General features: G+C 41.5%; 2 protein-coding genes across 2 annotated transcripts in view; one reads left to right on the top strand and one right to left on the bottom strand.

Moving 5' to 3' along the window:
- LOC137260848 (MAM and LDL-receptor class A domain-containing protein 2-like) overlaps positions 1 to 16934 on the top strand; it is a 109993-nt gene extending 93059 nt beyond the window's left edge. Inside the window, exons 94-114 of the mRNA XM_067798406.1 lie at positions 422 to 713; positions 1020 to 1220; positions 1566 to 1734; positions 2175 to 2272; positions 3287 to 3463; positions 4083 to 4170; positions 4719 to 4871; positions 5511 to 5651; positions 6881 to 7222; positions 8000 to 8131; positions 8647 to 8802; positions 9437 to 9582; positions 9964 to 10165; positions 10663 to 10824; positions 11203 to 11361; positions 12092 to 12226; positions 12885 to 12960; positions 13387 to 13475; positions 14804 to 14897; positions 15687 to 15753; positions 16709 to 16934. Of these exons, the coding sequence (XP_067654507.1) occupies positions 422 to 713; positions 1020 to 1220; positions 1566 to 1734; positions 2175 to 2272; positions 3287 to 3463; positions 4083 to 4170; positions 4719 to 4871; positions 5511 to 5651; positions 6881 to 7222; positions 8000 to 8131; positions 8647 to 8802; positions 9437 to 9582; positions 9964 to 10165; positions 10663 to 10824; positions 11203 to 11361; positions 12092 to 12226; positions 12885 to 12960; positions 13387 to 13475; positions 14804 to 14897; positions 15687 to 15753; positions 16709 to 16792 (3163 nt within the window). The 3' untranslated portion in view covers positions 16793 to 16934. The remainder of the gene's footprint in view (positions 1 to 421; positions 714 to 1019; positions 1221 to 1565; positions 1735 to 2174; positions 2273 to 3286; positions 3464 to 4082; positions 4171 to 4718; positions 4872 to 5510; positions 5652 to 6880; positions 7223 to 7999; positions 8132 to 8646; positions 8803 to 9436; positions 9583 to 9963; positions 10166 to 10662; positions 10825 to 11202; positions 11362 to 12091; positions 12227 to 12884; positions 12961 to 13386; positions 13476 to 14803; positions 14898 to 15686; positions 15754 to 16708) is intronic.
- Positions 16277 to 24487, bottom strand: LOC137260601 (uncharacterized). Its single transcript, XM_067798195.1, has 3 exons — positions 24370 to 24487; positions 19690 to 20396; positions 16277 to 19007 (listed from the first exon to the last, which is right to left on the bottom strand). Exons 1-3 carry the CDS (start codon positions 24426 to 24428, stop codon positions 18451 to 18453), a joined length of 1323 nt encoding a protein of 440 aa, XP_067654296.1. The 5' UTR covers positions 24429 to 24487; the 3' UTR covers positions 16277 to 18450.

Genomic DNA, 24487 nt, shown 5'->3' on the forward strand with positions numbered 1-24487 from the left:
TGGGTGTTGGTTGGGGTTGGGGAGAGGGTTGGGGGGGAGAGGATCCAACCCGGCTTACCGCGTGATGGACGGAAGCGTTAACCATTGCCATGCGTCGAGTATCGAAATCATGCATCTTAGAGTGAACTTTATTCTTCATTTCATTCTGTAAGGCCGTACACAGCAATGTTCTAGGAACCAATATCATGCACATCGATCTAAGCAGTTGGGATACGTGCCAGCAATGTCATCGGGTATCATCACCCCATCCTGTTAGTCGCCTTCGGGTGGGTAGCTGAAGACTAATTCTAACCCGGATGTTCACGGGTGTAATGGTGAATAAATTAATACCTAAATACGAACTGAGTTGACAGATGTATGCTCATGGTCTGTGGCTAATGATATTATCACGGCTTAATGTACCCTAAATGTTGTGATTCAGGCCAACACATGACCACACCCACAGTGACACAAACACTGGCTGGTTCTTGTGGGCAGACAGTTCTCCAGGTTCCCTCAAGGACACAACAACAATCATCACACCAACAATCAGCCAGACGGGGCCTCAGTGTCAACTGCAGTTCTTCTACTTCATGTCTGGGTATGCTCTGGGAACTCTGGAGGTGTACATGAAATTTGGTACCAGCATGCAACAGATGTGGGCGGCAAGCGGAGTCCGGGGTACAATGTGGACAAAGGCGCTAATCTTCCTTGGATCCTCGCAATCATTCCAGGTAAGAATGAAAGAATTTGGATTTACACCGCTTTTAACAATAAGCCAATATCAGGGCGGGGGACACCAGACATAGGCTTCACGCCCATGTGGGGAATCAAACCAGGATCTTCGTGATAAGCGAACGCAGTTATCACAAGGCTATCCCTTCAAGATTAGAACAAAGTATCGGTGTATTTACTGACTATTATTCATCAATTCGGTGACCATACACTTCGTGTCCATATAATAAAATTGAATGGGGACGAATGTCAATAACAAGTGTTTTATGCCGCTGGACATTAATAACGGTCGTATCGTCCTGTAGATTGTAATCCAAGCAAGACGAGGCTACTCCTACCAAGGAGATATTTCCCTGGACGACATATCCTTCATCAACTGTGAGCCAGTGGCACCGTCCCCCGACGGATGTGATGCATCACAAATGACCTGCACCAACGGCTACTGCATTGACCAGTCCAAAAAGTGCAACTTCGCCGACGATTGTGGAGATAATTCAGATGAGATGGTTAGTATATGAAGATGTTGTCTTTTGGGGGATGAAAAACTTTGTCATTTAGATTGAAAGTCTTAGATTCATAAGATGCTTATGAGAAAACGATGGCAAGAGGAACTGCTGAATATTTTGGGGAAATCACATTGTTCAACATTTCATCAACAGTTCAACAACAGTTCAACAGAGTCCGTGCATTTGGCACTTCGGTGTACATCTTTGGCACGCGACACACCGTTGATCGTGGGTTGATCCCTTCCCTGTCATGTTACCAGTTTGGTCAGGAAGTGGTTAGCTCCTACGAATTGCCTGAGAAATGTTCATGTTTACTCACTCATACACTGCCATTTTCTTTCACAGCAAACACAGTGTGATAGTCTGTACCCAGGCAGATGCGACTTTGAGCATTTCATTTGCTCGTCCTGGACTCAGGAGGTCAGCTCCAAGCTCAACTGGACATTGCACCAAGGTCCCACACTGGCTGCAGGCACTGGACCCACGGTTGACCACACATCACGTCATACCGCAGGTCAGTTGTCTTTGGCCACTGGTGGCGATCTTGTCGGGACATTGATGAGTTTGGTTGTTAATGCTCACGGTACGGTGGTGTGCTCCTATCTATGTGGAACAGACAGGATTCGAACCACATGCTTACCCAATGTGGCTCGTCATGACCTACTATTAAAAGAGCCAGTGTGTTCAGTTCAACCACACTGCAACAGCAAGACATTTGTCTGCGTGTGTTGGAAAGGTTTTTTAAGTCTTTTTTTATGAGACAATACTTCTTCTTCTTGTTAAATATTTAACATTAAAAATAACTCTTGACTGAACTGAAACATCAACTTAAAGACCAATGTTATAAAAGGTATCCGACGGATTTCCCACAAACCGTGTTCATTTCCATAAATTGTCTCCTTTTGATTCCAGTAAAATTATTTTAAGCATAAATTTGTTGACATTGCCACCCAGGTCACTACCTGTATATAGACACCTCTCCACCCAGCAAGACAGGAGACAAGGCCAGACTCGCATCCTTTGCCATTAAGGGCTCGTCTACCAACTGCGCTGTAAGTGTTGTGTCAGCTGTAGCGATCTTGATTCACAAAGCATTACTTACCGTACCGCCTGTTTTAACTTATTTTAGGCTTACGAATGCAAGTGTTGAATAGCGTTGTGCCTAATCCAATCCACAAAGCATTCCTAAGTAATGAGTTAACTGTGCTGCTAACCCGATCCCCAGAGCATTTGTAACACAACGACCTGTTGTAACGCTACAGTTTTATCTTAAGCGTATGAATGTAAGCTAAAAAAGATGAGTTAACGGTGTGGATCAACATAGCAATTGTAACGTTACGATCTGTCGGAACTCTACAGTTTATTTTAGGCTTACGAATATAAGCTGAGAGTGATAAGTTACGGTGTGGATCCACAAAACATTCGTACCTCTACGACCTGTCGTAACACTACAGTTTTTCTTAGCCTAACGAATGTAAGTTGTAAGTGTTGAGTTAGTAATGTGGCTAACCCGATCCACAAAACATTTGTAACATTACGACCTGTAAACTCTACATTTTACCTTAGTATATGGATATAAGCCAAAAGTGTTCAGTTGGCGGTGTGGCTAACCTGATCCACAAAACATTCGTAATATTACGACCTGTCGAAACTCTACACTACACCATAGTTTTACGAATGCGTTACGATTAAAGGTTAAAGTGGTTTAATGGTCGTGTTGTCAGTTTCTGTGTATTGATGGACTTTGAGTCGTCGTAACCGGCCAACGTTACGCCATCATGTATTATTGAAGAGTCGAGTTATAACGTATTTAAACCAGCAATAAAACAAGGTGTACACTGACACTCCTTTGCACGAGTTGACGGCCATTATTGAAGGAAAGAAATGTGATAGCTATATTTTCTATAGAAAGGACACTTGGTTTTCATTAACTAGAATTTAATTCATGTTTAATGGATTCGGTTGACACTGCTTTGTAAGTTTCTTACTTCTTTGTGAGGGTTTTACCAATTTGTCGTTAGTTTGTAATGTGACAGTTCCTGACACCGGTCTCTTGTTCCACAAAGATCCGACTCTGGTACGACATGAACGGCGTGGATGTTGCCGCACTCACCATCTACAAGAGATTCGACTACACGGCGAAGGGGCTGTATATGATTGCCAACTACACTACGAATACAGGAGACGTGTGGATAGAGTCACAGAACACGCTGGACAACAAAGGCGGGGCAGGAGACTACCGGGTATGGAGATTGTCACTGATGATATGGCCTGGTTATGCAATAAACGTCAATACTGTTATGAGATACATGCTACCGGAGAGAGCGAAAGTCACAGAGGATATGTGCCATGTAATAAACACCAGGGCCCTCTTGCACAAAGCAATCTTAGAACTACAATGATTGTAACTCCCATTCTCCAACATAGGCTTAAGATATTTGTAGCACTAAGATCACTTTGTGCAGGTGGGCCCAGTAATGTTACGGGATATGTATAAATTCACGAGGAAGCAATCTTACATTGATCAGATCAGACATTGATGCGATTATCAAGTGATCATTTTAACAACCATCAGTAAATGGGTACCCGGTAGAATGTGATCATAACGTAAAGCGCTATACTCCGCTATATAGGGGTGGGGTGAGGATGGGAGACTGCAGTACAAACTGTATCCGTTGAACAGATTGACGATGCCACGAGCTCTGAGCATTTACAAACTTCACATTCTTCTTCATAATCTTGTTCTTCCACTTCCTGCACAGGTGCACAATACGAATTGAATTACGTAATCTTAACTCACAGTGAACCATTATGTGTATGTTGATAGCTACAGCCTGATAATCAATAATGTTATCTATGCAGGTTGTGATCGAAGCAACGAAAGGAAACGGTTACCATGACGAAATTGCAATTGATGACGTGTCACTAACACCGGGATGCCAGCGCGGCGGTAAGTCTTTTACTAACCTGCATATCCAAACCTATAACTATCTACTGAGTGGGTGAGTTCAGTCTTACGCCGCGCACAACAATAATCCAGCTATTTCGCGTTGGTCTGTAAATAATCGAATCTGTACCAGGTAATCCAGTGAATGACATCATGAGCACCAATCAAGGCAAATTTAATACTACAACGTATGGCGCTCGACCATACAGTTTAATCATAAAATTGATTACATACGTGGACTCATCAATATTATATAAATGAAAGTAATTCATACCCCATGGTCGGTGTGAGTTTGGCTGGCGCCTCGTGTGAAGAAATGTCGGCCATTAATCCTCAGAAAAAGCTGAAAGGGAAATAAAGCAAAGAGGCCCTAAAAGGGTTGCAGGGGCTCAGTTTGGGTTACGTGCATGGCATGGCAAATACGATGACGTGTCCAAAAAGTCACGTGGATTTCTGAAGTTCAATTCTAACCCGGATATTCACGGGTCTGTGAATCACTTATGTGCACGTGCCTTTCCACATATCAAGTTTCGACACATCCGTTGTTACAGGACATATCTCCGGTAAAGCCACGCGTCCCCCTACGACGCCATCGACGTGTGCACACAACCAGCGCAGCTGCTCCAACGGAAACTGTTACAGCTGGAACGAGGCGTGCAACTTCCACGACGACTGCGGTGACCTGAGTGATGAAATAAACTGTGGTATGGAAATGATACCATTCAAACATACCAGTCCCTTGTTTACGAGAAAAATACAAAATTCTGATATGCTTCCTTTGCTTTCAAATACTTTCTCAGAATCTTTCTTTGTCAAATTAAATCATCGAACGTAGTTGCACATATTTTTCCAGCAACCGAGGAGGATTTACATATGTTCAATCGTAAAATGTGATTGAGTTAATTTTTACATCGGTTTAAGAAATATTCCAGCAATTTACGGCGGGGGACACTAGAAGTGGGTTTTACACATTGTACCTGTGTGGGGAATCGAACCCGGGTTTTGGGAGTGACGTTTTAAAGCTTTAACCGTTAGGCTACCCCACCGTCCCTCTTCCTCCACTACTAGGGACACGCAATTCCGTGTTATCACTGTGGGGTATTGCAAGTATGCCACTTAGATATTTTTTTCAGCTGTAACGATCACCGAGCATGTTCACGATTTTGTGAATCATTTGGTTTATAGTGACTTCGGTGTTTGTAAGCGAGAACGCGGTTCCATCACTGCTTACAGATATGCATTTATTTTTTTTAAAAAAAGGAGCAACTGAAGATTTGTGTCTATATTTTGCAGAACACTTATGTTTTCAAATAATTTCATATTTTGTTTAAAAATCGTTTCAGGAAGTTCATGTACTTTTGAAAATGGATTTTGTGGGTGGAAGAACGACAAGGGAGAGAACTTCGACTGGGCTACTCACAGTGGAACTACAACAAGTGTCAATACGGGACCTACCAACGATCACACTTTGGGAACTGCCAGTGGTGGGTTTTCATTAAAATACGATGTCGATGTCGGTAATATTGAATTTTTGTTTCAGTGGTGGTTGGGTACACGTTTAACTTATTGGTAGATAGTGTGTAGCATACTGTGTATTTGGTTAGCACGATTTATGAAAGTTTCTTGTCATAGAGTTATATGTTAAGGCACAAAAATATAGAAAAAATGTAGTTCTACATTTGCAAATTTCACATCTGTAAAATATGACTAGTATGTCATGAACATAAATTTCCTGAAGTTTTAAGGTAAGTTCAGTCATTACAGACAAAACGCAACCTATTATTGTAGATGTAAACAAGTGTTTTATGTTCGATTATAAGAAAGCATGACCAATTTGCTTGGTCGTTTCAACTAATCGCACCTACACTTTTATTGATTATACCCTACAGTTTATTTGGTCCCTGAAGATCCGGTTTAGAACTGAACTTCAGTAACCCATGCTTGTCGTAAGAGGCGACTGACAGAATGGAGTGGTCAAGCTCGTTGATTTGTTTGACACATGTCATCGTATCCCTACTGCGTAGAACGATGCTCATGATGTTGATCACGAGATTGTGTGGCCCAGACTTGCTTATGTAGGGCACGCCTTCATATAGCTGAAATATTGCTAAGTGTAAAAATATACTTACTCATTACAGTTTACAGTTTACAAACCTTTCTAATTCAAGAGTTTTGAATTCTTTTCTGGCAAAAATATTGTGATTGACCATAACGATATCTCCGAATAATTCTAAATTACTGCTATCACGATTACTGCTGCTGCTTCTACTACTACTACTACTACTACTACTACAATTAGTTACCATTTAACTTGGTGGTATGAAACTGATTTACATATTTGCCAAAGCCCTGGTCTCATTGGATTGAGAGATAACGGTGCTCGACTATGTTACTGATTTCACTTTAAACACAGTGTGTTCATGTTAAAGCAGCATATCTTAAATAATTCCTTTGAGAACAGAAGGGTAGGTAAGACTACGGAATGCCGGATGCATCCCTCCATGTTTGAAAGCAACAATTGGTTAGGGTTACGGTAAGGTTTAGCGTTAGGGTTAGGATGACAGGACATTAAACAATATGGCTGGAAGGTATTCGGTATACTGTAGGGTAATAACCCTTTACTGCCCTGTAGTATTCGTTACAGATCTTCATAGAGATCAATATTGTTATTCTGGTTTTCAAATGCATTCACGCAATACCTCCATATTTTTAGGTCACTATATATACATTGAGACCAGTGGACGATTACACAATGGCGATACTGCAGTCCTCGAGACTTCAATCTACACACAGAGTGGCCCCAACTGCCAAGTGTCGTTCTGGTACAACATGTACGGCCAAACCATCGGAACACTCAGCCTCCTTGTAAAGAGTGTTCAGGGTGGCATCGTTACACTGTGGTCAAAGACAGGAAACCAAGGACAGCCATGGCAACAGGCCAATGTTACCATTGGTTCTAGGACTAAGTTTGCTATACTCTTTGAGGCTACAAGAGGAAATGGTTACCAAGGAGACATTGCGCTCGATGACGTATCCCTCAACAACTGTGAGATTGGTAAGAAATGCTTTAATCCACCATGAGGGATTTACGTATTTTCTATTTCTAATGAAGAAACTAAGGACACTGTGGCTGCGCTCACTGTGACTGTACTCACTGTGTCTGCGCTCACTGTGACTGTGCTCACTGTGCCTGCGCTCACTGTGACTGCGCTCACTGTGCCTGTGCTCACTGTGCCTGCGCTCACTGTGACTGTGCTCACTGTGCCTGCGCTCACTGTGCCTGCGCTCACTGTGACTGTGCTCACTGTGCCTGCGCTCACTGTGACTGCGCTCACTGTGACTGTTACGCAGGAGACGCGGGGTAGCCGAGTGGTTCCAACGTTCGCTTGTCACGTTTTATATCCTGATGGTTTGAATAGATTAAGGTCATCGATTTCCCTTATGGGCACAATTTGTGAAGCCTATTTGTGGTGTTCCCCAACCGTGATATTGCTGCAATATTGCTAAATACGGCGAGAACTTACTCACTCACTGATACTCCCTCAAAGACTCTCAGTTCCGGATTGTCTGCTCCAGACTCGACTGTTTACAGACTGCCTCCACATAGCCGGAATTTTGCTGAGTGCGGGGTTAAAGAATAAACAAAACAAATAATATTGTATTTAGGTCATGTACTGTGGATTGTCTGGGTGCGTGAAATTGTATAAATGCTGTATTTGGAAGTAACATTTAAGCAAAAAATTACTTGAAATATTTGACTGCAATTTACGACACAGGGTAATGGGAGAAATATTTCTGTGTTTTTGTCTTTCACTCTCACCTCTCGTTCCAGGAACACTGGCACAAAAGTGCGGTGACAACCAGTTCATATGTTCAAACCAGATGCAATGTGTGGACTACATAAACATGTGTGACAAAACATCCGACTGCAACGACGGCTCAGATGAACTTGCAAGTAACTGCCGTAAGTAATACGTCTTCGAATGTTGTATACTTCTCAGGGAGCTGAGAACAGTTTGAGTACAAACTCATCTTGATAAGTGGTTCGCTGTTGTCTGTATTCAGCGTACAAAATGTGATTCATATATGCTCATCATAAACTTCCAGGTACACAATGGATTGTATCATCTGTTACTAAAGCTGTGCATGATGATGGCGATTACTGTGAATGTGATAATGGCGATGATGATGATGATGATGATGATGAGATTGGTGATGATGATGGTGATGATGAGATTGGTGATGATGATGGTGATGATGATGATGATGAGATTGGTGATGCTGATGATGGTGGGAGGATGAGGATGATGATGATGATGATGATGATGATGATGATGATGATGAGATTGGTGATGATGATGATGGTGATGATGATGATGATGGTGATGATGATGAGACTGGTGATGATGATGATGATGATGATGATGATGATGATGATGATGATGATGATGATGTATGTTAGAACTAATTTGATTGCAGCCACCCAGCTTGGAGACTGCACGTTTGACAGCCAGGACTGGTTGAGTACATGTCAATGGACATCGGTCAACAGTTCTGATGCCCAGTGGTACCAGGCTGCCCATACACCCACCAAGGGGACCGGACCCAGCAATGACCACGGTCGACGTGCTGGAGGTTTGTCGTCATTTTGAGTCATGAAACAAATATACCTGTGACATTTTACATCTTGTTGCACGCACTGGTGACCGGTGGGTTTCAATTTGAGTCATGAAACACATATACCTGTGACATTTTACATGTTGTAGCATGCACTGGTGATCTGCAGGTTTCAATCATAAAGCACATATACCTTGAAGTGACATTTTATATGTTATAACCGCAGACGCTGATAACCTGTTAATTTCTGAGACAGCTCTGATAAAAGAAGTTGTAGTTAATGCGATCATTCGTCATGCCTGATTTTTAATGGTTCAAAGTCTGAAGCTTATTGGTTGTGAGTGAGTGAGATTAGTGCTACGCCACACTCAGCAGTATCTTTCCTATATTGCAAGGGTCTGTAAATAATCGAGTCTCAAACCAGTCCCGTGTCCAACAGCATGATCATCGATCTACACAATGGGGATACGACGATGTGTGTCAACCAAGTCAGCGGGCCTGACCCCCAGTACTCTACCATATAGCTGGGATATTGCTGAGCGCCAAACAACAAACAAGAACTGTGCCTAATAGGCTGGGCTTTCTGGTTCCTGCAAAGGAGCAAAGCAGGTTTTAAGCATCGACGTTTCTTATGGTTATATTTTATTTCTAGGAAAATATATCTTCATGGACAGCAGCAAGATGTCTGTTGGTGACGTCGCCAGCGTCGCGACGCCCCAGTTCCCTCCCAGCAACGAGCTGTGCCATATGAGATTTTACTACTACATGCACGGGTCAACTGACATGGGACCTCTGAACGTAAGTCGAGAGAGTCATCTCATGCGATACTCAACATGATTAAAATGAATAAAACAGGTTTCTTCGTGTGTCCCACCTTCACATGGCTAAAAGAGGTGTAAATAAGCTTCACTTGCTTACATGCTTAGTAATCACTTCCTAGAAAACAGAAAAAAATTATCCATGTTAACATTTATTCACAATGGTGTAAATGAAACTTTGGCTTCGTGGTTTTGGTTTTTCTACAAACGCTGTTCTTTTGACTCCACTTTTGAAGATAATTACGGAAAAAATATTCAGCTTTGAACACGTATCCCAGGACTCTTAGTCTACTCAATGGATAACTGTACTGTATATCTAAGAGCCGTTCACTGACCTTTTCTTTTTGTTTTACTCCATAAGGTGTACATTGTGAATACACAAGATCAAAGAGAGCTGGCTTGGACAGTCCAAAACAACCACGGTGCGTGGTGGACCCGTGTCAACATTCCTATTGGTGACAATCTCGGGTTCAGGGTCATCTTCGAGGCCGAACGAGGCACTGGTAAACTGGCTGACATTGCCATTGATGATGTCACATTCACCCCGGAATGTACCACCGGAAGTGAGTATACATGTCCCAGTGTAACATTTTCACCATACATTATTCTCGGGAAAGCAGTAATTCATGTCCAGAAAATATATAACGTTGGATGATGTATATTTCTTGATGCTGTAGTATGCATCAAATATATACGTCGTCAAAAATAAAGTTTTAGTGGATGAGAAGACATCGATAAGCTCACTCGCCAGCAAGAAACAAATGAAAAGCCATTGGTAATTCTAAACATCATTGCGCTGAAAAAAGGCATTGCACTTTATACACCACAGCCGTAAAACAAAAGCTCGCAACTGCTGTTTCTGAATATCCTGACATGCGCTGACTTAAGATACAAGTTGAACTTGTTCGCAAGACCACATTCCGTCATGTTTCATAACAGTAAATACAGGGGTGATCCAGTATGGCGGCAAATAGAAAAAAAACAACAAATCTGCTTTTCTGATCTCTTAATATAAAAACGCGTTAATATTAACGCATCATAATGCGTGTTCTATTGACAGAGCCTCGACCAACTAGTGGACTTGTGTGTAGCTACCAAGAGACCATGTGTGGCCCTCTCAAACAGTGTCAACCGAAAACCTGGCAGTGCGATGGAGTGCAGGACTGCCCTGACGGAAGCGACGAACCAGCCAGTTGCCCAACCATCTCTCATTCAATCTACTGTAAGATTAGATGTAGTGTGATTTATATGAACTTAAAATCTACCAAGGCGTTCTGTCCTGTGATGACTTGTGGCAATTACGAGCTCCGACCGGGACAAGTTTTCATCAGAATCAGTTATCAGTTCTATCAGTTATAACCGTGACACACTGTATCTACAAAAATATGTCATTAAGTATTGTTGGTGTCAACTACACAACACTGTCGTAGTGTTTTGGAATAACAGCATAATTATACCACGTGTTTAATGACACGTGTCCAATAAACAACCGTTTAGTAAACAACATAAACGTTTTCCACCTTTCTTAGCGGTTATTAAAAAACACAACACAAACAAAAACACATCATTCTTCAGGAAGAATGATATTGTTGTTTTTCAGCAAAGACAGTTACGTCCACCAGTCCATCAACTCCAAGATCGACATCAGGTGTAACGTGTCCAGATGGTAAATTTGCATGTTCTGGACTGTGTATCTCATCCGTGCTTCTCTGTGACGGCGTAAGCGACTGCCCCGACGGCTCAGATGAAAACTCTTGTGGTAAATATAATAAGCATGTGTTCATGATACCCATGGCTCAGTTTCACAAAACGATCGTAGCGCTACGGTTGTCTCGTCAGATGACGGTGCGATCAGTTTATACAGCACAGTCCTTAATCGTACCTTGCATTCACTTTGAGGGTGGTGCGATGGTCTGGTGGTATAAGGTTTACTTGTCACACTGAAGATTCGGGTTCCACACCCCATACAGGTGCGCTGAGTCCTGGCCATTTCTCTTTTCTACTCGACCCGTGAAGGTCCCGGGGTAGAATAGGCCTTCCCCAACCCATTCTTGCCAAGAAAGATGACTCTGCTTGTCGGAAGAGGTGACTAACGGGTCAGGCTCACTGACTAGGGTTGACACATGTCATCGGTTCCCAATGGCGCAGATCGATGTTGATGTTATTGATAACTGGATTGTCTGGTCCAGACTCGAGTGTTTGCACACCGCCACCTTATAGCTGGAATATCGCTGAGTGCAGCGTTAAACTAAACTCACTCACTCACCCGTTGACTCGCTCGCTCTTGTTAAGATATACATGTTAGCATTAAAAGAACCCTTTATTTGAAAAAGATATATTGTGAATTTCTGTAGTGAAAGAAGCCGCTGGTGAGTTAAGGCTTGGCAAATGAATCACACCACATGAATGATATCACATATTTGTAATCTTTTAGATATGCTCTGCTGTAGATGTCTTTGTTTTGATAACCTTGACATCACGACTTTCAGAAAAGTGTTCCCAAAGCAGCTTCTACTGCCTCTATAAACGACAGTGTCTCAGTCGATATAAGATCTGTAACGGAAACAGCGACTGCACCCAGAATGTCGGTGACCAATTCGGTCAAGATGAGGCAAGCTGTGGCGGTGAGTAGGCACTAAAATGTTACATGGTTACACTAGGCAATCATTTTACATGGTTACAATAGACAATCATTTTACATGGTTACAGGGAACAATCATTTTACATGTTTATGGGGAACAATCATTTTACATGTTTATGGGGAACAATCACTTTACATGTTTAGAGGGGACAATCATTTTACATTTTTACAGCATTTTACCTTTCTACATGGTTAACGCAGACAATCATTTTACATGGCTGCAGTAGATGACATGGTTACATTACAGGTATTCATTTTACATTGTTACAGTAGACAATCATTTTACATGGTTACATGAAACAATCATTTTACATGGTTCATGCAGCAGTCATATCACTTTGTTACCCAAGGCAGTCAGTTTACTTGGTTACGGCAGACAATCATTGTGCATGGTTACAGTGGCAATCCTTTTACTCAGTTACAGCAGGCAGTCAGCGAAAGGTTATTGTTTTCCTTGTTTATAAAATTAAATCTAATGGTAATTAACCGCACCTAGCCCTAATTCAACTGCTACGTTCAACAAATGTGTGGTCTCTGGAAAGGGTCAAACTTCCAACTGGGCTTTACGTAAGAAGAGGTAAAAACATATTTGTCTTTTGTGTCTGATCTATCTTCATCTTACCCAAACACAACCCTTACAGAATGTCCGACCAACTACTGCCAGAACGGAGGGACGTGTGTCCTAAAACCAGGAAACAAAGGCCCAGTTTGCAAAAAGTGAGACTATTTAATCTTAATTTGTAATCCGTGTTAAACTGTCATATTGTAATATCTTTTTTCTGCATTTAAAAGCGTGTTTCAATGAATAAAAAAGAAGATTTATCCATAAAAGATCACATTGTGAAATAGTAATGAGCACGAATTCAAGTTCCTTTTCATTTTGAACACGTACAATATGAAGTTGAAGACGGACACTAATGTCTATCGAAATATTTCGTTTCCTCTGAATTTTGACGAAGAAGTTCTATGCCACACGTTCGTGGTGTCACACATGGAGCATCAAGGCACTCCAGTTTGTTGGTTTGTCTGTACACAAAATACCCGTGACGTCTCAGAAACCATGTAAGGCTGTTTTCATTTTCGCAGGTGTCTTCAGTATGCTTGTATTCACACATTTCCTCACCCACCCAAATTGTGTTGCAGCTGTTCCTCTGGGTATCAAGGGCGGCGCTGTCACCAGAGCACCCAAGGCCCCACAGAAGCCTCTCTGCAGAACACTGGAACTAACACGGGTGGGTGTTTCATCTCGTGACAGTTTAACTCCTATCGATAAGGACCTTTAATCGACAAGCATTTTCTTGTCTATGGAAGATGCCGGCTAACAAACGCCATTTTGATCTCATAATGCCTCCATCCACTTTCGCAATAATCCATAGTTTTCCCCCTTTGCGTATTAAACAGAGTGCAAGCTCTTTAATACGGGTAGGCAATCTCTTCTGTGTGGACATATAAGATCATAGGGGACGGGTTACATAACATAAACACGTAACTACTCAATATGGAATCGTAACTTTTCAACGGATTACAAAACGTGTAACATTACGATTCTCCATAACTATATTACAAATATGGACATGTAAACCCAAACATGGACATATGGTCTCAGTATGGACATGTAATCTCGTTAGAATGCCCGGGACCCGTAACCCAACGCTGACGTGATACGTCTTCATTGTAACCTTTTCATTATACACATGTAACCCCTTCATTATGGACGTGTAACCCCTTCAATTATGGACGTGTAACTCCTTCAATTATGGACATGTAACCTCCTTAGGAAAGACCCGTAACTCAGTTTTGCCGGGCTATCTCTTCATTATGGACACGTAACCTCTTCAATATGGACACGTTACCTCTTCATTATGGCATATAAACTCTTCATTATGGACCTGTAACCTCTTAATTATGGACCAAAGTTCAAAATAATCGCTAGCCCGGAGGCCCAGCGCCGGTTGTTCAGGCTGGCAGTTTCAAATATCTACAGGTCCTTGTGGCCTTCAGTACTTTATCTGTCCTTGTTGCAGATGGAATCTTTCCTATAATGTTTGGAAATAATTCATGATCCATCATGTTACGACATCTTATAATTTCTCTTCCTGGCATTTCGCCGCTTTGTACAAAGAAACGTCACCACACGTCTTTAGGAAACAAAATTTCCTATTGGTCCAAAGACATCGCTAACTGATTTTGCAGAAATTGTGCAACTGCGTAGAGTGCAGTCTAAGTTGTTTTTATTGCTGCGACTTTAACAAAATGACTGCAGATTTCATTCGAGGCCAGTAGATTTTAAAGCCCTTGGGCCTCGGCAGGCCCTGATGGCCTACTAGCAAATTAAAGTATTGCAAACACTGTTCTGGACATGCAACCTCTTCATTATGGTCATGTAACCTCTTCATTGTGGACACGTTACACATTACCTTACATTATGGACATCTGAACCTCTCCGTTATGGACATGTAACCAAGTCATTATGGACGTGTAGCCTCTCCGTTATGGACATGTAACCACCTCGACATGTAATATATATATGTAATTCTACTCCCCATGTTTCCACCTGCAGCAGCCCTAGCGGCCTCCCTCAGCGTTGTCCTGGTGCTACTTGCCGTGGGCGGCGTGGTCGGCGGACTCTTCTACTACCGACGTCGAAAAGCCAGGTGTGTTTTGACAGAAGAACTGGAATCTATATCCAGCAATCCCCCTTTTGCCCTGACATTTTGTTCAATGACCTTTGAAAATAGAGTGAAAATGAAATGTGCACACCCTACCCCCATCCTCACCATTTCTCAAAAAGCTGTATCCGTCCCTGGATTTTAAATACAGTGAACACTGTCTAATTTGGACCGGCTTGGGACCAACTACAAAGTCCAAATTAGACAGCAGTCCTAGTTACACAGAAATTTCCTATAAAGAAAGATAAAGTCGGGACCGTAAGTTCAATCCGGTATATACAGCAATCCGAGAAAGACAGAGTCCGAGTTGGACAGAGTGCACTGTACCAAGCATACAAATACACCACGTGTCCTCGAACGTACCTTGATTAAACAGAATTTGTTCATTGGGTGAATCTTCGTTATTCCACACCAATTACACTAAAACACTTGATTACAGTGTCACTTTGTATTGTTGTTCATGACACCAACCATTGGTCCGGCTGGCCAAATCCGGACTATTTGTATGTGTGTGTGTGTGTGTGTGTGTGTGTGTGTGTGTGTGTGTGTGTGTGTGTGTGTGTGTGTGTGTGTGTGTGTGTGTGTGTGTGTGTGTGTGTGTGTGTGTGTGTGTGTGTGTGTGTGTGTGTGTGTGTGTGTGTGTGGTGTGTGGTGTGTGTGTGTGGTGTGTGTGTGTGGTGTGTGTGTGTGTGTGCGCGCGCGCGCGTGTTGTATCGTGTACTTGGTACATTCCTGACTGTGACTGACCTTACGATTCTCACTCACTCTTTCCAGGCAACTCCTGTACGGCACCGGAAGTCAAGGCTTGACCAATCCTGTGTATGACTATGGAAGCGGGGATGTAAGTTAACTTTACATATATTATAGCGAGCCACAATAACTCGAGAAAAAGACATGTGATGTCAACCCAGTTATGACTTTGTTGGAAAACGAACCCACAAAATATGTACAAAAGAAAAAAAAACGATTGCTGCTGTTAAAAAGCGTAATTGTATACATATAAGTGTAGCCTAGAGGTTAAAAGTGTTCGTTCGTTCGCTCGTCCCGCTGAATACACGGTTTCGATTCCCCACCATGGGTACAATGTGTGAACGCCATTTCTTGTGTCCCCAGCTGTGATATTGCTGGAATAGTGTTACAGCGGCGCAAAACTACATTCACCCGCTAGTATTACATTTCAAATGTGGTCGTATGTTGCAGACTTGACCCAAATGTAACTGATCTCTTGAATGACATTTAAGAGTTTTGCGTCTTAGCCCCTTCATACATCAATTACGTTGTTCCTATAGTTTTCCACAATTCGTCGATATCCAGAAAACAAAGAGATAGATATCAAACTTTAAGAAAAAGTCTTAATCATGTTAACACTAAAAAGTTTATTCCTGAAAAAATAATAATCTCAGATGAGCTTTATCTTTCGAGTATACATACTTTTATATAAAAAGCATCGCAGTAATTTGATGTGGTGGTATTCAGTTGCTTGATTAGTATTTCAAGTCTACTGAACTCGTAAAAGACGTTTTTGGTCAGTCTGTGACAAAGCAAAACAAGAAACGAAGACACAACGTCACATTTGTTGAATGTTGCGTCGAAGCATAAAATCTATACTGAAGAGCAAAAGAAACACCACTCTCATTTTCTCAAGTTGTTAAATGGAAGACGTACACATGAACGCTGACGTTTATGAGATTTATTTTTTACGAATTTTTTTTGCGTTTCTTTTGCTGTTCAGTATATCTAGCTGATATTTATCCTTGTTTGAGTTGTGAATCTGGTGATGAGTCTATTTGTTTCAGGACAATATGAGTGAACTTGAGCCACAGATTCTCAGCTCAGACCCGTCTCTGTCCATCGACAACCCGCTCTACTCCGAAGCTTAAATGTCATGTAGTCTGGACACTCCTGTTGAATGTAGACAAATATTAAATCCACACCTTGTAACACCTTGTAATCTACGAATATATAATTGTAAAGCAACGTTCTTGTACAATTATTTCATTTGAATAAATGCATATACCATAATCTGTTTGGTTTCGAATCAAAACAATTCCATTGTCAACTAACAACATACTATATCTATGGTTTTCGACCATTTCATCCAAAGTGGTATTTTGAAACACTGATTATTCCCGTTCATGCAAATAACGGATAATTTCAAGCTCTTGTGGAATCCCCTGTCTGATTATTTGAATCCAGATAGTGGCGTCCATCAAGGTAGCCTCCTGTCTGTTGCACTTTTTAGCAATAAAATTAACAGCATCACTAAGTTGATAGATCACCTCTCGTGGATAATTTCAGCATTTCATATCTGGCAAAATATGTATATGATAGAAAGGCCGTTAACAACATACAAAAACAGGTTAGTGAAAATGGCTGCCATTTGTCGCAGCCAAAACAAATGGTATTCACTTTCGTCGTAAATACAAAATAAGGATCCAGAATAATTTTCAGATTGCACTCCTTTTAAGAGGGTACAAGAGGCCAAGTTCAAGTGAATTATAACACCAGTTACCTAACATTTATAGCCAACATAAAATATTTGAGGGCAAAGTGCCCGAAGCCCCTTTATGAATAAAATACTGAGTTCGGTGGGAATCAGCCAGACCTCCTTCGCTTATATAGTTAATTAGGTTTGCTCTAACCTAGATCATGGCTAGATTAATCTAGCTTGTTTGCGGTGGAGCGTGTGAAATTATGGTGGTGGGTAAGACATGTGATCATGTATTTTTCATTTTTAATCCTTGGAAAATAATATGACATACAAAAAGCACAGTTACCCGTGAAGATCCGGGTTATAAATGATCTTCGGCACCTCATACTAACTACATGACTAATGGGATCGGAGGGTCAGTCTTGCTGACGTGGTTGACACGTGTCATCCTATGTTGATCGATGCTCATGCTGTTGATCATTGGATTGTGTACCTGGAATATAGCTGAACGAGGCGTTACACAACAGAGAATCCGAACAGAGCCATGCATGAAAGACGATCTCCAGTTGCCTATAAGGGTTAACGACGCTGTTTGGTGGACTTCCTTAGTATACCATATAAACTGAGAAAACCTTCCAAGCCTCTATTTATGAAATGTGTAGAAGCATCACAGATGGGGTTGATCTAATGAGCACCACTACAATGGCTGCAGTTTGTCGTATCCATGCTTGGGTGGTTATTTAACGCCGCACTCAGTACCATTCTAGCTATCTGACGGACGTTAGTAAAGAATCGACTCTGGACCAAACAATTCAGTGATCATGACTTGAACATCGTTCTACGCAATTGAGATACGATGATGTGTCAACAAAGTCAGCCAGTCTGACCTCCCGATCCCGTTAGTCGCTTCTTATGACAAGCATGGCTTATTGAAGACAATTCTAACCCGTATCTTTACACGGGTATGTTAAAAAGATATGTCATGAAATATATATTTCTAAAACAAAACAAAATAAAATAGAAGAAGGCACCGACTGACTAGCACGGCACGGACGTCTTGCGCGGACGGGTGAAGGGGCGGGACAACATGTATATGAACCATTCTTGTCACCACTCTAACTTGTCTTCCATTTCTTGTACGAGATTGAGAAACATCTGTGCCTTCATCAAATTAAGCCCAAACCCATAATGTGTTCCATCAGGAGTTGCTACACCGTTGGTCATGTTAAAGGTATCGAACACAGTCACACCATATCGCTCCATCCTATCCCTCATCAACAGATTAAATGTTCTTGTCTTGCGTAGTTCCTCTTCGATGTCGACATTGCTAACAATCTCTGATCTGGAGTGAACAGCAGACCAAACGACCTTTGGCCACCCAGTACCATTGTCCATTCTGTTTTGTAAGAGTGGCCGTAGGAATTTATCGAAAACCTTCGTAACATCACAGTTATCGTGTAAACCAATGCCCGTTACAAGTAAGGACTTGCGTTTATCGTAGAGACTTATGCCTAGGTCGAGGAACTCTTGCCAGTAGGATGATCTATAATATTCGTAAAATTGAAGCCTAACAGAATTGTTACACAGAGACACGTTTCGTTTGATCCAGTTAAGGCAAATCTTTTCGGAGAGTATCTTCCATCCAGAACATCGAGTGTAGATATCTGTAACAAGAAATTATATGAAAGCGTTATTTAATGGGGGATAAATATCACAATTTCTTCTTAGTGGTGTTATTGGATATTTATATAGCGCACACATCCATGCAACTAGTACTTGCTCAAGGCGCTGGTATGTGTTTCCCTTCGATCGTTGGATTATCGTATTTTCATTCTGAACTCCCTGGAGAGTATACAACTCTTGCTGCCCCTAGGCAGTTTATTGTGTTTATTGTGGCTCTTTCATCCATGCGGGCCACCACATTTACAGCTGGGTAGACTGGGACACATAGTCACAGCACTTTGTCCAAGTTTACTGCACGTTGCTGTACCCGCAACTAGGTGTTTCCATCTGGTCATATACCAACGCATTCGTGGGTTCTTTTAAGTGCACAGGGTTGTGTACTGCACACTAGGGGTTGTGTACTGTACACTTGGGCTTGTGTACTGTACACTAGGGGTTGTGACACGGAAAGAGTCTGCACACAAAGTTGACTCCAAGTCTTTTTCTTACAACCGGTCACAGGTGGGCTCGATCCCGACACCTCAGCCTCGCTGGATCACAAGCCTGGCGCTTAATCACATAACCTAGCTTTGGTAGCGCTACTGTCAATAGCGCCACCATGGCCTGGCGCTTTAGCCAGCTTGTCCACCACGCCCCATACACTAATTCACTTGCAACACATACCTTTGGTAGCGCTACTGTCAATAGCGCCATCATGGCCATTCCCTGCAACGACGGTGAGTAGAAGAGTGTAAAGATGGCGCGCCAGAGAGTCTCCGACAAAAACAACTGTCGCACCCTCAAGAAGGCGACATGCTTCCTCAGCCGTGAAATTCTTCACCATACATCGGGAATCTTTGGGTTGCCACGTTGAATACTCAGCATGAACCAGATGCCGAAGATCGTGACAATCTGGGCACTTGCAATCATTGAAGGTTTTGTTCACGCACCTGTTACCAAAACAACATGGCGTCGGTCCATCCGGATCACACAAAGCCCGATACCAATTGTTTCCTTCGTTTGCCAAGTTGAAGCATTTACCATCGCTCCTCTGGAGCGTGTCTTCGGCACCACGTTCCCTTCTTGCAGAATGCATATAATCATCTACTTTCTGTTTTTCAGCTGTCGTTAAGGGCCGAGTCAGCCATTTGCCTCTTAGCATACATTCGCCTACATCCGGGCATTTCCCAGCTGCATTTCCTGTGTTACAAACAAAGCTTTGTTCACCGCGTTCTAACTCCACGGTTACTTGGTATCTCTCAATCGTCAAGAGAAATGTGACCGTTATGATCCCCAATGAGAATGTGATCCACTTTAATCTTTTTGAAGATTTCCTTGTTAACATTTGGAAGATAGAAACAAGATACGTCCTCCTCCAGTTAAACGCCACTCTGAAAAAAGACGATTAAATTACGGTTTTCACTGATATGATTTACAGCATGACATTTACAGCATGGCAACAATATTTATTTTAATTGTAATATTTCTTGAGAATGTATCACGACATATTTAAAGGAGAATACTAACGTATCCTAATTACTTATTTTGGGGGGTGGATTGGTGGGACTGGGTATATGGAAACAGCATCCCGAAAGTCACCCTCTGTAAATAAGATTTCACAGAAAGTCTGTAAACCGCAAAAAAACGTATTAAAAACACCCGCGATTTTCCGCCAGTTACGGAAACATCCAACAGTTAATGGCAGGAGCGGGTATCACGTGACGTCAAATGTGCTTATTGCAGATAGCTTAATCTTTGGTTATATTTGACAACTTGACAGTGACCATGGATGCTGAAGCAATATAAGATGTTCCCGGTGTCATTTTTAACTTGAATGTTAGAACATACCAGTACGAACCGATTTTACACCATGAAAGAGAAACATCCAGTGAAGATGAAAAATAAGGAACTGAGGCTCCAACTGATTCAGTTCAGTTAAGTTTCATTTATTTGTTATTTCGACCATGTGGCCTAAAGTATAACTGATTGTGAAGACATGTGAGAGGAAGAACATATATACATCTTCATCGTGAGGAAAACATGTTTTATGAAAACTGCGACAGAAGTTATGGTATGGATATTATTGTATTGAGAACAGATAGACTTTTGTAATTGATACTGTGTCAATATTTTCTTCGGAGATCCGCATACCTTTCACATATAAATAATAAATGGTACTCATCTCCGAGAACTCTTAGATTACATACATACATACATACACACACACACACACACACACACACACACACACACACACACACACACACACACACACACACACACACACATACATACATACATACATACATGTTTTGTAGGTTTACTTTAAACAAATGCAATACAACACGTAATCTACAGAATGTAGGAATCAAGGTCTTATCACTTAATGCTGTAAGATGTTCAGGCTGTGGTAATGATTTGCACGTGCAAAATGAGTCATGCCCGACGTGGGAATATACATCACAGACACTTTGTGTAAGTGTACTGACAAACGTTTGTATGTTTTCTGGGTCTTGCGCTACCTAACCAGTCGTTAAAAGTAAGTGACGGACATCTGAAACCAATGTATGATTAGAATTTTCATTAAGCTGTTTAGGAATAAAGGATGGCGGTGTGATTCCATTTAATATAATTTTACCTGCGACTACGATTGTCGTAAGGGGCGACTAACAGGATCAGGTGGTCAGACTCGCTGACTTGATCGACACATGTCATTGGTTCCCCAATTACGAAGATAGATGCTCATGATTTTGATCACTGGATTATCTGGTCCGGACTCGATTGTTTACAGACCACCGCCATAAAGCTGGTATATTGCTGAGTGCGGCGTAAAACTAAACTCATTCACTCAGTATTTGATTATACTTGCCAACACTTTGAAATAATTTGAACTATGTACTTTGCACATTTTCTATGCAGTCAGAATACATAACCCCCAAATTGCTGATCCATATAGTAACACAGGCATGACTTTACTATAAACAATGCTGGCAAATGCTAATTGAATGTTTACAAAGTACCCATGTAGAAGTGGCCATTTGTCACGTAGCCCGGGTAATATTTGAGTCGGGCACGCCACCCGATCTTTCGCCATTGTCAAGAGAAATTCCGCTGTTCACATTGCCATGTTCACATATCATCGATGACATTTAATACTTTTGAACTGTCAACACGACATGTGGCTGTATAATGACACTATAATGGGTCGAGTATTGTGAGCTGCCTGTGGTGTTGGTTCGTCTTTTTTTCATAATCTGAGGGCAAAGTAAAATATATACCCATCAAAAGTTTAGGCTGACTGGTGGAGCCACTTACTTATGCCTAATGTTCTGAACTAGATTTTGCAAAATATTCCACACTATTTCAAGGTACTTTTCACACATGAACTTATGTATTGTAAAATGAATTTGCAACGTTGATCAGGTTGTTGTCATGAGTGCATGATCATGCACGACAAAACGGGTTGCAGGCATATTTCTCAAAATCATTATTATTTACCTCAATCTCTGCTGACACAAAGCCATTTTGCAGCAAATGTGCTTTCTTAATTTATCTTTTTTGTATGACAAATATATTTCCTTTGTTTGTCTTTAGCATAATGCTTATTTGAAGCTAATTCTTGGACAATGGCGTTTTCCCGAAATCCAATTGAGTCATTACAAAGTCAGTCAAAAGATCATAACCTTTAAAAACAGTTACTCCAAAGACAGATACCACGACAGGTCACCATGTGCTGACAGTGGTCAATGCGCACTGTAGGAGCGAATTGATCAGATGGCCTCTCCACTGAGCCAGACAAAGCTAGCTGTAGCTAGAGTTGCTATGCAACTGAGGGACCAGTTCAAAAGTTGAAATGGCACAAATGTTTATGTTCTAACGTTCGGCGGTATACCTCCTATATGCTCTCACCTAAGATAGACAAAATATAGACCTGCCTTCACTTTGTTTACGTTATACGTTGCTTCAAATTGAAATCTAGGACAAAGAATTAAGTCCCTAAATTATGAGACATAACCCCCATCCAATGAATCTGATAAAGCGTAGCGGCGCTAACTATTTGTTATGTCCAAGGTTGCCATGCAACACAGGGTGCAGTTCAAAAGTACAAATGCGGGACAATAATGCAGAACAAAAACCTTAAGTCCCGTCTATGAGGATTTACTCCTTTGAACAGCATTCTGGATTGAACTGGGTCGATAAAACCCATCCCATGACAGGGATTCGGAGTGTGTCAACAATTCGAAGGATGGATGTCTTGAGACGTGACCCCACCCCCCACCCCCACCCCCACCACCACCCCTTCAGATATCAGTTATTCAATCAATACCTTGACAGCAATCTCGTGGTAAAATAGGTCAGATAAAATAGGTGGTGTGTTTGGGATTGTTTTAGATATAACTACGATACAGAAGTCAGTGCTTTTCTGGAATGGCAAGCACGCACACAAACACACACACGCACTCACGCACGCAAACACAGAAAGTTTGGAATGTTTTTGTTTTTTGTTGTTTTTTTAAAATTTCCAATGAACGAGGCAGGCAATATATCTACAACTGCCCTAATGTTAGAGTGACTCCGGACTCCGGGTTTAATAAAGAAGGACGCACACAAAAACCATTTAGTTTTTAAGGCTCAACTAATATATAAGGATATACCTGTCGTCCACTATGATCTAAGATGGCAACATGTAGCCACTTATCTCTCTGTAAACACAATCAACAGACGTTTGTCCAGCAAATTTTGAAAGCTACGTATGGATTACCAAACAAGTTACTGGCGATACGATCTCTTCATATCAGCGTACAGAGTTGGCTTAAGGCAGGTCTCCATAGCAACCCAATAACATTATGCACAGAGTGATATGGTTGACGTGTAGACGCTATCTTTCGTTAACTTTCATACCATAGTTGAACAACAGGTGCCATTGCAGAAAAGGAACATATCAGGGTACATATTACTGATATCAGTAATTGGAAAAATATCCTCTAACAATTACTTTGTTTAGGGTACATTTCGGCATACAGAAGCGTTCATTGGAACATACCTGTGGTATGCATGTCGACAACAACCCTTTCAGCGTTTTTATCAATATTGTATTTTGGAGACGGGTTAAAAAGGCTATACACTTAAATATCAAGGCTGCACGTTTATATAAATGTCAACCTTTTTTATTTCGGAATATTATTTCGGAGTACATTCTGGCTCCTTCATCAGGTGAATGAAGAAATATCAAATTACTCCGAAGCCTCCTGTTATCTAGCTAAGTGAGTGGTCATCTATAAAATTGTCACTTTATAATTATGTGTCTCTTCAAATGTGTCTCTTCAAAATGCCATGTCGTTGAAAGACTAAATTTCAACATACCTTGAAATCGCTGTATATCGGGAGGCCATTGTCTGAAAGGGTGTGCGCGCAGAATGCATGTCATATGACAATAAAATGCTGTTTTCGTTTACTCAAACACTAGTGTCGTAGCGATATT

This window comes from Haliotis asinina, chromosome 14, assembly GCF_037392515.1.
Source record: "Haliotis asinina isolate JCU_RB_2024 chromosome 14, JCU_Hal_asi_v2, whole genome shotgun sequence".
NCBI lineage: Eukaryota > Metazoa > Mollusca > Gastropoda > Lepetellida > Haliotidae > Haliotis > Haliotis asinina.